At 37.0% G+C, this 14,440-nt stretch overlaps 1 protein-coding gene across 1 annotated transcript; it reads left to right on the top strand.

Moving 5' to 3' along the window:
- The first annotated feature begins 1,031 nt into the window (after positions 1-1,031).
- Positions 1,032-2,100, top strand: LOC118895007 (zeta-crystallin-like). Its single transcript, XM_036851858.1, is given in 2 exon segments — positions 1,032-1,785; positions 1,788-2,100. Coding segments are annotated over 2 exon segments (990 nt in total). The 5' UTR covers positions 1,032-1,097; the 3' UTR covers positions 2,090-2,100.
- The last annotated feature ends 12,340 nt before the right edge of the window (positions 2,101-14,440 follow it).

Raw genomic sequence — 14,440 nt, 5'->3', positions numbered from 1 at the left:
TAGAGGGAACCTACCTCAACATAAGAAAGGCCATATATGACAAACCCACAGCCAACATCGTTCTTAATGGTGACAAACTGAAACCATTTCCTCTAAGATCAGGAACAAGACAAGGTTGCCCACTCTCACCACTATTATTCAACATAGTTTTGGAAGTTTTAGCCATGGCAGTCATAGAAGAAAAAGAAATAAAAGGAATCCAAATTGCAAAAGAAGAAGTAAAACCATCACTGTTTTCAGATGACACGATACTATACATAAAGAATCCTAAAGATGCTACCAGAAAACTAGTAGAACTAATCAATGGATTTGTTAAAGTAGCAGGGTACAAACTTAATGCACAGAAATCTCTTGCGTTCCTATACACTAATGATGAAAAATCAGAAAGAGAAATTAAGGAAACACTCCCATTTACCACTGCAACAAAAAGAATAAAATACCTAGGAATAAACCTACCTAAGGAGACAAAAAATATGTATGCAGAAAACTATAAGTTACCTTTGAAAGAAATCAAAGACGATACAAACAGATGGAGAGATGTACCATGTTCTTTGATTGGAAGGATCAGCTTTGTGATAATGACTATACTACCCAAAGCAATCTACAGATTCAGTGCAATCCCTATCAAACTACCAATGGCATTTTTCACAGAATTAGAACAAAAAATTTTATAATTTGTATGGAAACACAAAAGACCCCAAATAGCCAAAGAAATATTTGAAAGAAAAACAGAGCTGGAGGAATCAGGCTCCCTGACTTCAGACTATACTACAAAGCTACAGTAATCAAGACAGTATGGTACTAGCACAAAACCAGAAATATAGATCAATGGAACAGGATAGAAAGCCCAGAGATAAACCCAAACACATATGGTCACCTTATCTTTGACAAAGGAAGCAAGAATATAAAATGGAGAAAAGACAACCTCTTCAAGAAGTGGTGCTGGGAAAACTGGACAGCTACATGTAAAAGAATGAAATTAGAACACTCCCTAACACCATACACAAAAATAAACTCAAAATGGCTTTTTTCCGTGGAACCTGAGGGAACACTCACAGATTTTGATTTCCCACTCTAGAACCAGTATCTAGGTCACCATGGCGACTGGACAGAAGTTGATGAGCGCTATTAGAGTTTTTGAATTTGGTGGACCAGAAGTGGTAAAACTCCAGTCGAATGTTGCCATACCAATTCCGAAAGACCATCAGGTTCTAATTAAAGTCCAAGCATGTGGTGTAAACCCAGTGGACACATATATTCGCTCTAGTACTTACAGTAGAAAACCACTTCTACCCTATACTCCTGGCTTAGATGTGGCTGGAATAATAGAAGCTGTCGGAGAGAGTGTATCTGCTTTCAAGAAAGGTGACAGAGTTTTCACTACCAGCACAATCTCTGGGGGCTATGCAGAGTACGCTCTGGCAGCCGATCACACTGTTTACACACTGCCAGAAAAACTGGACTTTAAACAAGGAGCTGCCATCGGGATCCCGTATTTTACTGCTTATCAAGCTCTGCTTCACAGTGCCCGTGTGAAAGCTGGAGAAAGTGTTCTGGTTCATGGGGCTAGTGGAGGGGTTGGAATAGCAGCATGCCAAATTGCTAGAGCTTATGGCTTACAGGTTTTGGGCATAGCTGGTACTGAGGAAGGACAAAAGATTGTTTTGCAAAATGGAGCCCACGAAGTGTTTAATCACAAAGAAGCTAATTACATTGATAAAATTAAGAAATCTGTTGGTGAAAAAGGAGTTGATGTGATTATTGAAATGCTAGCGAATGTAAATCTTAGCAAGATTTGAATCTTTTGTCACATGGAGGACGAGTAATAGTTGTTGGCAGCAGGGGTCCTATTGAAATAAACCCACAGGACACCATGGCAAAGGAATCTAGCATAATAGGAGTTGCTCTCTATTCATCCACCAAGGAGGAATTTCAGCAGTTTGCAGCAGCCCTTCAAGCTGGAATGGAAATTGGTTGGTTGAGACCAATAATAGGTCCCCAGTATCCATTGGAGAACGTGGCCCAGGCTCATGAAGATATCATTCATAGCAGTGGGGCTACTGGAAAAATGACTCTTCTCTTTAAATGATTAATCCTTCCACAGATTTCCTGCGTAATTAAAGGTTTCTTATCTCAGTTTTACGTACATTTGCTTTAATTAGCATTCATTTGATTCAGTGAGTTTCTTATATTAAAAAAAAGATTTATCTTTAGCGATCATAGACATTGGAGTGCAATTTATTTTCTAGCTGGCAATATTCTTTATGCCTTCTGCCTCTCATCCAGGATTCATCATAGTAGGAAATAGAATATTAGTGGTCACTTGGCATTGGAGGGCATTACAGAAATTCCTAACTGATACTTGATCATTGATTCCATACCTTTGACTAAAACATGCTAATTCAAAGTAAGACTGCTTGATTTCCAAGCCTACTTCTTTATAAGAACCTTATAGGGACGTCCCTGGTGATCCAGTTGTTGAGACTTTGCCTACCAGTGCCGGTGGTGTAGGTTTGTTCCCTGGTTGGGAAGCTAGGATTCCACATGCCTTGGGGCCAAAAAAACCAAAACAGAAAACAGAAACAATATTGTAACAAATTCAATAAAAACTTTAAAAATGGTCCACATCCAAAAATCTTAAAAAGAAAACAAAACAAAAGAAGAACCTTATAAAGGTTCTTTAGTCTCTGATTAGCCCAGAACTATATTACACTGAAGATTTTCTGGACTAAATAAGACACCTTTTCCAAACTAATCTCATCTAGATCTACAAGTCTCTCAGAAGGGCAAGATAAATGATGTACAGAGAAACTTGTTAGTTTTCCAATGTATTCCCCAATATATTATGACATTAACTAGGTTAATGATTGATTACCAATGATCTATATATTCTGTGAGGACAGGAGCCTTATCTTTGGTATAATATGATACTAGGTACATAGTTTCCAAATAGATGCTTATTGATTGATTCAACTTCAAAGTAGATTTAGAGTTACCTGTTTGTGTGGTGGGGATCATATATTTTTATTTAAATTAATAAATGAATTTACACATTAAGAAAAATAAATAAATAAATAAACTCAAAATGGATTAAAGACCTAAATGTAAGGCCAGACACTATCAAACTCTTAGAGGAAAACATAGGCAGAACACTCTATGACATAAATCATAGCAAGATCCTTTTTGACCCACCTCCTAGAGAAATGGAAATAAAAACAAAATAAACAATGGGACCTAATGAAACTTCAAAGCTTTTGCACAGCAAAGGAAACCATAAACAAGACGAAAAGACAACCCTCAGAATGGGAGAAAATATTTGCAAATGAAGCAACTGACAAAGGATGAATCTCTAAAATTTACAAGCAGCTCATGCAGCTCAATATCAAAAAAACAAACAAGCCAATCCAAAAATGGGCAGAAGACCTAAATAGACATTTCTCCAAAGAAGATATACAGATTGCCAACAAACACATGAAAGGATGCTCAACATCACTAATCATTAGAGAAATGGAAATCAAAACTACAATGAGGTATCACCTCACACCAGTCAGAATGGCCATCATCGAAAAATCTACAAACAATAAATGCTGGAGAGGGTGTGGAGAAAAGGGAACCCTCTGGCACTGTTGGTGGGAATGTAAATTGATACAACCACTATTGAGAACTATATGAAGGTTCCTTAAAAAACTAAAAATAGAACTACCATATGACCTAATAATCCCACTCCTGGGCATATACCTTGAGAAAACCATAATTCAAAAAGAGACGTGTGCCACAGTGTTCATTGTAGCACTATTTACAATAGCCAGAACATGGAAGCAACCTAAGTGTCCACTGACAGATGAATGCATAAAGAAGATGTGGTACATATATACAATGGAATATTACTCAGCCATAAAAAGAAACGAAATTATTTGTAGTGAGGTGGATGGACCTAGAGTCTGTCAAACAGAGTGACGTAAGTTAAAAAGAGAAAAACAAATACCATATGGTGACACATAGATAAGGAATCTAAAAAAAAAAAAATGGTTCTGATGAACCTAGGGGCAGGACATGAATAAAGATGCAGACGTAGAGAATGGACTTGAGGATACAGGGTTGGGGGGAAGGGTAAGCTGGTATGATACACTCTACCAAATGTAAAATAGATAGCTCGTAGGAAGCAGCTGCATAGCACAGGGAGATCAACTCGGTGCTCTGTGACCACCTAGAGGGGTGGGATAGGGAGGGTGGGAGGGAGAGGCAAGAGAGAGGGGATATGGGGATATATGTATACATATAGCTGATTCACTTTGTTATACAGTAGAAACTAACACAACATTTTAAAGCAATTATACTCCAATAAAGATGTAAAAAAAAAAAGTACGCATATTCCTATATCAGCATACAAAATCTACCACTCCATCATGAAGAGAAAATACATGGAATTGCTGCTCCCTAAAGATTCATTAGTAAGCTAATTCAGATAATATTTATTTTGTTTCTCTATGAACAGTGCTAGGCTCTAAAATATCACTGGCTAGGTGAGCTAGTCTACTAGTTCTAAATCTTCACCATCTAATATGGTAGTCACTAACCACATGCAGCTGTTGAGGACTTGGTGTGTGGTCAGCATGACTGATAAACTAAATTTTTTAAATTTAATTTTGATTAATTTAAATATAAATTTACATAGCTACAGGTGGCTAGTGGTTACCATATTGGACAGTGCAGTTCTATGGACATATATCTTTGAGTAGTACCAACAGGAGCTGTACTGGCAGAAAGCTTATAATCTAATGGACAAGGAAAATAGCAAAGAATGATAAATAAAGCAAATACTTGGCAGAGGCTGTTTTCAACTGTTGTTATTGTAAAATGAAGTGTAAGTCACTGGCAGCAGTAAATGTCCAAATCTTGGTCATAAAGCAGGGTGCAAGGCCTTCATTTAAACAATTCTAACAATTATCACTTGTGATACATATACATGCCTGTAAGAAACATTAAAATGTATCAGAAAGTGCTCTACATGAAAAATATGTTCTTGACCACCATGAAAAAATAATCTACCAGATATGTCCACCATCTATTTCTGGCAACATGATTGTCATTTCCAGGGATAGGAAAGAAGTCAATTTTAGACTGATGCAAAGACATCTCTAATTATTAAGTTATTAAAAATGGGATGATGGTTTTCTCACATCATTTCTGTTTGTAGTCTCCAGATGTATATTATCTTCATGGCTATTTGTATTGTTTTTCAAGAGAAGTTTTATTTCAGAGAGAGAGAGAGAATGCAGAAACTAGCAAGAAAAGGAAGGAAAAAAGGAAGAAGGGAAGAAGGAATTTGCTATGCTGAAGTAATGATGTGCTTTAGAGAGGATAAATGTCAAATCTACTTTTAAGGAAAGTGAGAATAAATTATTAAACCAAAGTGACTAATCATATTTTTAGTTGTTGTTCCATATGAAAATTTAGAGGGAGGGGATATGGGGATATATGTATACATATAGCTGATTCACTTTGTTATACAGCAGAAACTAACACAACATTGTAAAGCAATTATACTCCAATAAAGATGTTAAAAAATAAATAAACAAACAAACAAAAAAGAGACTGGAAAGGTTTCAACAGACCAAAAGTCAGATTTTGTGTATGGATCAAAACACTGTGCTTGTGCTATCTCATTTTAACTTTCATCATGTTATTTCTCAGTTATTTGCAGTGCACTGTATTTCCAAATGGAAGATCCGCTTTGTCAAGTGGAAGAAGTAACTGAGCTTATCCACGATGCCTATTTGGTGGCATTCATATATGCTCCACATTTGAGCTACTGATGGAGAAGATGGCCTGATTAGGTAAGGATGGGTTAGTTCTTCAGAAAATAAAGAGGAGGGAGAGAGAGAAGCTTGATGATCTAATCAGAAAAACCAAGGATCAGACTAAGAAGGAAAATCAAAACTTGGGTAGTATTAAATAAGGAATTATCTAAGTAGAATGGTCTAATGGGATACAATGCATTGGGGCAAAACACTAAAGGAAAAGAGCAGATTTGGTTTCGTTGGATGATACTAGAACGCAGTGGCACACAGGGATATGGGGACAACAGGTCAGGAGCTGAAGAGCAGTGTCTTAACACTTGGGAAAATTTGTTCATTTTTCTTAAATCACATATAATTGTGAATAACTGTTTTCTTGCCACTGCATTAGTTTCTTTGAGACAGAGACAGAAATAACTGCTTAACTGAATTGATCTGAATTTGGTCAATATTATTTACTTTCTCCTTCCACTAAAAAATAAAGTTCTGCGTGTTTTCTTAAAGAAAATACAATACTTGGTTTATTTAAAATATTTTGGGGTAGCTTGGAAACAAATTGAAATAAAGTTGATATATTTAACAAGATCTTTCCTTTGACACTGTCAGTATCCCATGAGGTAAACAGGGTAAACACTATTTTGCCCACATTTCATTTTAAAGATAATTAAAGCAAAACTATGATAAATTAATGTAATGATTAATGTTCATGATTATTTATCAAATCAGTGACCAAAATGTCACTCTAATATTTTTTAAAAAGGGGAAAAAAATTAAAGAAGTTGTTTTTTTACCATTCCACCAATATTTTCAAAACTATTTCCTAACATTCTCTAAGAAATGTGTGTATACTTTTTGCCTAAGAAGTCAGATATTATTTGATACAGATATTCATCAATATTTAAGAAATAATATTCTTAAATATTTTTAGGCTTCTGTTTTCTTTTCTCTAAATATGTCACTAGCACAGTAAAATAAGGCAAGGGTAAATAAATAACCCACTATAAAGTAGCTTGCTACAGATTTAGGTGATTGTCCAGAGAAATTAGTTGATTTTTTTCCCCTCCTAATGTTTTCTGCTTTTTTTATATCCTTGTTCAGTTGTTTTGTTTTGTTTGCTGATTTTTTTTTCCCTTAGAGCAGTCTGATGTGGGGGGTGTGTGTGTGTGTGTGTGTGTGTGTGTTTGCTGTCTTCTTTTGGTTAATAAAATGAAATACGATATTAGATTTGTATTATTCACAGTACTGCTAAGGAAAAATTCACATTTTTATCAGGATATATGAAACTTAATAGACCATGACCCCTAATAAAATAATAAAATAAGATGATGGGTTTTAATAATTATTTGTTGCTTTTAGAGTGGTAGCCAAGCTGTTTTCATGGTGAGGCATTACTAAATGTCACTATTGGTCTTTCTGTCCTAATTCTCTGTATATTCGTATTGAAAAGCCTCAATTATCTAATGAAATCATTTGGAAATTATTGACTGAAATAAGTAGTTTTCCAAAAAACCTCTGGTTTTCCCTTTCATACTGTCAATGGAAATGTATTCTCTACCAAGGTTTAATGTACATCAATGAATAGCCCTAGAGACAATTCTTTGCCCTTTGGACAATTTTTCATAGTAGAGGGCAGTGCCGTTTGAATTTAAATGATGTTGCACTTGAGGCCAACAGTAATAAGCAAGCTCTACTAGACTTTCATTACATTTTCTTATCATCTGCATATAATCATAAGCACTTGATGCTAGCTCCTACAGCCTTCATGTGAATTATAAATATCATATTTAAGTTTCTCTTTAGAGGAGAAACAAGATTTCTGCTGTGGATGAAGAAGTGAATACAGTTAAATAACATGATCTGTTACCAAATTGCCTGCCATCAAAAGAAAGCAAAATGCCTGGAAAATGGGAATTGGCTTGACAACTCATTATTTAAAACAAACAACAAACAAACATGTCGTTTTTGAATACAGAATTAACCTATTAGCCCACTGTCAAAATAAAGCTCCAACTGAATGTCCAATTACCCCTCAAAAGACCCTCACAAATCATTTGGGCAAAAACCTCTACAAAGAGGCCTGCCTGAAAGGTCAGCAGTGGAAATGGTGTGATGCAATAAGAGGGGAAACAAACAAACAAACAGAGAATTCAAAACACTCTCCTTGTTATTTCCTCAACTTCCAAACAAAAGAACCTTTTTTAATCTACAATTAATCCCACATTTATCCCAACAGATATAATTCCAAAAGTGGAATTGCATAAAGATCATGCCTACCAGCAGAATTAACTCTCCTTAAGCCCTAAGAAATCCCACTAGCACAGTAAAATAAGGCAAGGGTAAATAAATAATCCAGTCTAAAGTAGCTTGCTACAGAATTAGGTGATTGTCCAGGCCTTGATATCACTAATTGCTTTATGCACATGGCCTATTGTTTTCTGTGCTAGTTAAATTTTTGTGGAGGAAAAAGCTGGTGATGCATCTAATTTCAGCTTTGAGAGCCCTGACTGTGCTCCCTTGCTCATCTGATTTTACGTATGCATACATGCATAAACATGGCATTGTAAAAAGTGTATTTAAGTAAAGGTTATCAGCCTTTAAGAATTGTAATGAGGCCACCAGGTTAAAAAAAAAATGGTCACAACTTGTGTGCTATGCAAAGCATAATGCAAAGTTTCTCTTTTCTGAGGCACCGTCTTAAATCACTTCTGCTCTGTGAAGATTTTAATTCAGTGTAAAGAAAATACTCTTCAGCTTTCTCCAAAGCTTCCATCTTACCTGGATTAAACTTCAACTTGCCTGTTTTCATTTTACTTCACAGTCACTCAGACACTAAGGGAAATAGGAGAATCAATTTTAAAAGAAGTGTATACCTCAGTGACTTTAATAATAATCTACAAGAGTTCCATTTCCTCTCAATTGAACAAGACCACATTCAGGCCAGAAGATCACAAGATAGTGAACAAATGGATACTTCCCACATACATGTTACTGAATTGATCAGTATGTGTATAAGAAAATTGGTACAGTTGGCCCTCCATATTGGTGGGTCCTACAGCCACAGATTCAACCAACTACGGATCAAAAATATGTTTTAAAAAAATCCAGAAAGTTCCAAAGAGCAAAACTTGAATTTGATGCACACTGGCATCTATTTACATAGTATTTACATTGTGTTTACAACTATTTACACAGCATTTACATTGTATAAAGATGATTTAAAGTATATGGAAGATATAAAGATGATTTAAAGTATATGGGAAGACGTGAATAGGTTATATGCAAATACAGCTGACTCTTGAACATCAAGGATTTGAACTGCTCGGGTCCATTTATATGCAGATTTTTTTCAGTTGTAAATACTACAGTACTACACGATCCAAGGTTGAATCCTTGGACACAGAAGAATTGATATAGAGGGTCAACTCTAATTTACGCACAGATTTTCAAATGTGAGGAGGGTCAGCACCCCTAACCACTGAGTTGTTCAAGGGTCAACTGTACTATGCCATTTTACATAAGGAACTTGAGCATCCTCAGGTTTTTGTATTGTTGGGGAGGGGGGTATGTCCTGGAACCAATCCCCCACAGACACCAAGGGACAACTGTATTATCTTTGTAAAATGTTGATGAACTATATTATAGGGTTAAAATATTGATCTCAAGAGTTAAATTGTCTCTGTTCAAATCTTACTTTGCCATTTGCTGGTTGGGTGACATAGGGCAAGTCATTTAACTTAAGTCTCACCTCCTCGTCGCCAAAATAAGGATCACAATGGTGCCTATTTCAAATGGTAATTGTGGGTTGTGAGATAATGCCAGTTGACTAGCTGTAATATAAAATATAAGACCCACAAGTTCTTAGCATATGCCTGACAAACAGTAAGGATGTGTTAAGTGTTAATTTTTATAAATCTGTTATTATATTGTGAACTAGACAAGATCCAGATATTTTAAACAATTTTTTCCATTCTTCCAAATACCACATGCATTGTGCTTAACCTTCTTAGTTTTGTTTTAACTAATTGATGTTAAAGTAATCAAGTTTTAGTGAAGCACATAGATATAAGTCATAAGACATGTTATGTTTTCACCTAACTTAGGGGTTGCCGAACTTTTTTCTGTAAATGGACAGACAGTAAATATTGAGAGCCACAGCCTCTGCTGCAATCAATTCTGCCACTGTAGTGCCAAAGTAGCCATAGATAATACAGACAATACACAAATGAATAGCTGTGGCTGTGTCCCAATAAAACTTAATTTATGGAAACTGAAATTTGAATTTCATGCAATTTTCAAGTGGCACAAAATATTACTCATATTTTGATTTTCTTTTCAACCATTTTGTAAAACAAAAACAATCAGTTTGTGGGCCACACACAAACTAGAAGTGAGTGGTATTTGGCCCTCAGGCTATAGTTTATTTACCTCCTACAATTATTTTACTAAAACTGTTTAATCATTATATCTTGTATTTAAAGATAAATATATATAAATTCTTTCAAAGTTCTTGACTATTTACTAGAGAAATTAATGAATATGCCCTATCAATAGCCTAGTATTTTACTGTGATATTAACAGTCCTAGTAGTTAATGTTAAAAATTTCTAACACAATTTGGCACATTCCTTAATTTTATTTCCTCTGAAATGTAAAAATAAGGTAAAGGGTACTTTAGACATTAGTACCGAGATTGGTCATTCTGGGGAAGAGTAAACCTGCCTACCTGATCACTGTAATGAAATGTCAGCTCTGGAGTTGTCAAATGACACAGCCACTGGAAGAACTGAGGGAGGCTAGATAATTGGAAAGATAAAAAGGTCTGTCTAGAAGAAGGACTCTGATATTGATTGAGATTTAAAAAAAGGATTGGATGTAGATAATCTGATTGGACAGTTAACCTTTGGTAAACAACACTGGTTGTTTGTGTGGCTTTATTTGAGAATTTGGATTATTCCAGGTGGAAAAAAGAACAAGGGAGAGATCATCCAATAAATATAAAACTCTATTGGTCTTCTGCTCTGCTCTTTGAGGAGACTCTTGAGGATTCTGAGGAGACTCAATAACATCTGATATTTACAATCGGAGCTCCAGCTATGCGGCTTCCACATCCACAGATTCAACCAACCGAGTATTGGATTCAACCAATTCCGGATCAAATTCAATCCAAGGTTGGTTGAATTCGTGGGTGCAGAACTGGAGGATTGGAGGGCCGGCTCTACTACACCATTTTATACTTATAAGGCAGTGGTCCCCAAGCTTTTTGGCACCAGGGACTGGTTTCGCGGAAGACATTTTTCCATGGACTGGGGTTGGGGGGTGGTTTTGGGATGATTCAGCACATTACATTTATTGTGCACTTTATTTCGATATTATTACACTGTAATATGTAATGAAATAATTATATAGCTCACCATAATGCAGAATCAGGGGGAGCCCTGAGCTCGTTTTCCTGCAACTGGATGGTCCCGTCTGGGGGTGATGGAGACAGTGACCCCGACGTGTGTTGCTTACGTCCAGTCTACTCCGTGATCTCGTTTTTGGTTGCTGGTCACTGCAGAAAACCTGCTTCACAAAGATAGGATGTTGGAAATGGAGCAGGCTCTTTCAGTGCTTTTGTGGCAATCTCAGGATATTCTGCCTTGACTTTAATCCAGAACGTTATGGAGATTTGAAGTGTCTCAAACTTTTAAGGCCACCATCATTTGCGATCTCAAGCAGCTGATCCTCTTCTAGCACGGACAAAGTCAATTCACCTGGCTTATTCACAAATGGGTCGCGCGGAATCCATTCCTTCCCGGTTCGGGGTCTTTGTGGTTGGGAAGTAATGCTCAAAACTCTTTGAAAGCTGAGATAGGTGAAACATGCACCAGCTGGAGAAAAGAAGGCCCGGGCTCAGTCTCTTTCAAAATCTCTGCTAATGTTTGAAACATGACAAAAGTCCCAATGTGCACTTGTTGCCCCCATAATTCCAGTTTGGCTTTGAATGAAGCCACTTTATGTGCCAACTTGAACTCAGCTGTCATTCTCCCCTGAAGTGATGACAGACTGAGTTTGCTGAGCAGGTTGAATATGTCACACAAGTAAGCAAGCTTTGCGACACATTCTGTGTCACTGGAATGTGCTGCCAGTGGTGACTGTTTTTCTAAAAGAAATCTCTGGAGCAGCTCTCGTAACTCAAAAACTCTGGCCAGTGATCTACCTTTAGAAAGCCATCTCACTTCTGTGTATAAGAGAAGACGTGTGTGCTTTGTGTCCATCTCCTCACAGAGCTGCGCGAACGGACATGAGTTAAGGGCATGTACTTTAATGTGGTTGATAATTTTAATCACATCCTGCAAAATGTTGTTAAGTTCAGGTGACATTTTTCAGTTAGCCAGCATTTCCCTATGGATGACACAGTGCGTAGACTCACATTCAGAAGCGACCTCTTTGACCCAAGTAGTGAAACCAGAAAGCCGTCCAGTCATGGCAGCCACTCTGTCTGTGCATATACCGACAGAAAACGACCAGTTCAGTTTTCCTGATATGTAATCATTCAAGGACTTGAATAGTTCTGCAGCTGTGGTGTTGGTTGGCAACAAAAGTGCACATATCCTCATGCACATCCTCCTGAAAAATATATCACACAAAAACAAGCATTGTTGCCTTGTTGTCAACATCAGCAGACTTGTCAACCTGGATTGCATACCACGGTGACATTAATCCTCTCTAACAATTGTGCCTCAATATCCTCTGCTATTTCATCAATTCATCTAGTTATGGTGCTGACAGGAGGCAGAGCTCAGGCGGTAATGCAAGCGATGGGGAGTGTCTGTAAATACAGATGAAGCTTCTCTCGCTCACCTGCCACTCACCTCCTGTTGTGTGGCCCAATTCCTAACAGGCCACGGACTGTTACCATTCCGTGGCCCAGGGGTTGGGGACCCCTGTTATAAAGGACTTGAGCATCCATGGATTTTGGTTATGGGGAACTGAATGTTGCCTTGGAGCTCTTCAACTGGGAGAACGAGGAAAGAAGATAAAGATACCAGGAGGGGAAGAAAATGGAAGATGGATAAATGCAAATGGGGCCTATATAGATTTCTATTAGTAACTTTCAGAGCCAGATTGTCACTGAAGACTATTCAAAAATTTAAGTTAGCCTCTGCTGTGTTAACTCTGAAGGGGGGCAATTTTGGAATATAAATGAATTTCTTAGAACACTCATAGTAGGGACTTCCTTGGTGGTCCAGTGGTAAAGAATCCGCCTTACAATGCAGGGGACGTGGGTTTGATCCCTGGTCAGGGGACTAAGATCCCACATGCCGCAGGGCAACTAAGCCCACCTGCCACAACTACAGAGCCTATGCATCCTGCGTGCCACAACTAGAGAGAAGCCCGCACACCACAATGAAGAGCCTGTGCACCAGAATGAAAGATCCCGCATGCCTCAACGAAGATCCTGCGTGCCACAACTAAGACCCGATGCAGCCAAAAATAAATAAAATAAATAAATAAATAATAAATCAATCTTAAAAAAAAAAGAGATATATAAAAAAAAAAAAAAGAACACTCATAATTCCCTAAAACAGCCCTGGGCAAACTACAGCCCTGGAGCCAAATCCTCTTGCCTCTTGTCCTGTAAATGAAGTTTCACTGAAAGACCACCATGCTTACTTATTTATGTATTAACCATGACTCTTTTGTGCTTCAGCGGCAGAACTGACTAGCTGTGACAGACAGCCTATGGCCTGCAAAGGCTAAGCTATTTATCTTCTGGTTCTTTACAGAAAAAGTTTGCAGAGCCCTGCCTTAATCCTTACTATTCCACATGTGGTCTGTAGACCAGCAGCATCTGCATCACAAGAAAGATTGTTATTGATAGAAATGCAAAATCTCAGGCCCCACATCAGATCTACTGAATCAGAATCTATACTTTAATGAGATCCCCAAATGACATAATGACCCATCAGTGACGGAGAAGCACCTCTCTGAAATAATTTCTTTCTGTTGACAAACACATGATACATGGGGTGTAGGGGGACCTGATGTTTATCATTTTCTGGCCTCCATCTTGTGAGGATGAGATTCTCACTCTCTCCCAAGTGGTTTTAAACCTTGATATTCATAAAAATTACATTTCTTAATTCACAACCCAAACTCCTGATGTGGGAATTATATCAAGAGGTCATAAAGAAGGCTGAAATATTTATAGCAATGGAATATTCCAATAACTGATAAATTACCATATCTATAAATCTTGAAAGAAGGCCTTCTTTAGATTACCAACAGGCAATAAAGTACTACAACCAACATGTGAGTTCACATTCAGAAAATTTAAATGCTGTTAAGCTACAATAATAATATTTTAAAAGACTGTTTACAGTTTTGTAGTTTAATCAGTCTGAAGAGTTCTATTTTTATACTTCATTCCCTTAATCAGATGTAAAGACAGAACTTGCATCTCATCAGCCCAGGTACCTGTTAAAAAGGAAAATACAGAAATGTACTTTCTTGGTTGATGGAAATGTAAGTCTATTTAATACATACTTTATATTTAGTATTTTATTATTAAGCTTAGTTCAGTATAAATGCACATTTTCAATGTCATGAATACATGGCATGAATGATGTGACAAGCAATTTGCATTTATATAGCACCTTT

The sequence above is a fragment of the Balaenoptera musculus genome, chromosome 4, assembly GCF_009873245.2.
Source record: "Balaenoptera musculus isolate JJ_BM4_2016_0621 chromosome 4, mBalMus1.pri.v3, whole genome shotgun sequence".
Lineage (NCBI taxonomy): Eukaryota > Metazoa > Chordata > Mammalia > Artiodactyla > Balaenopteridae > Balaenoptera > Balaenoptera musculus.
This window is presented reverse-complemented; position numbering and strand designations above follow the sequence as displayed.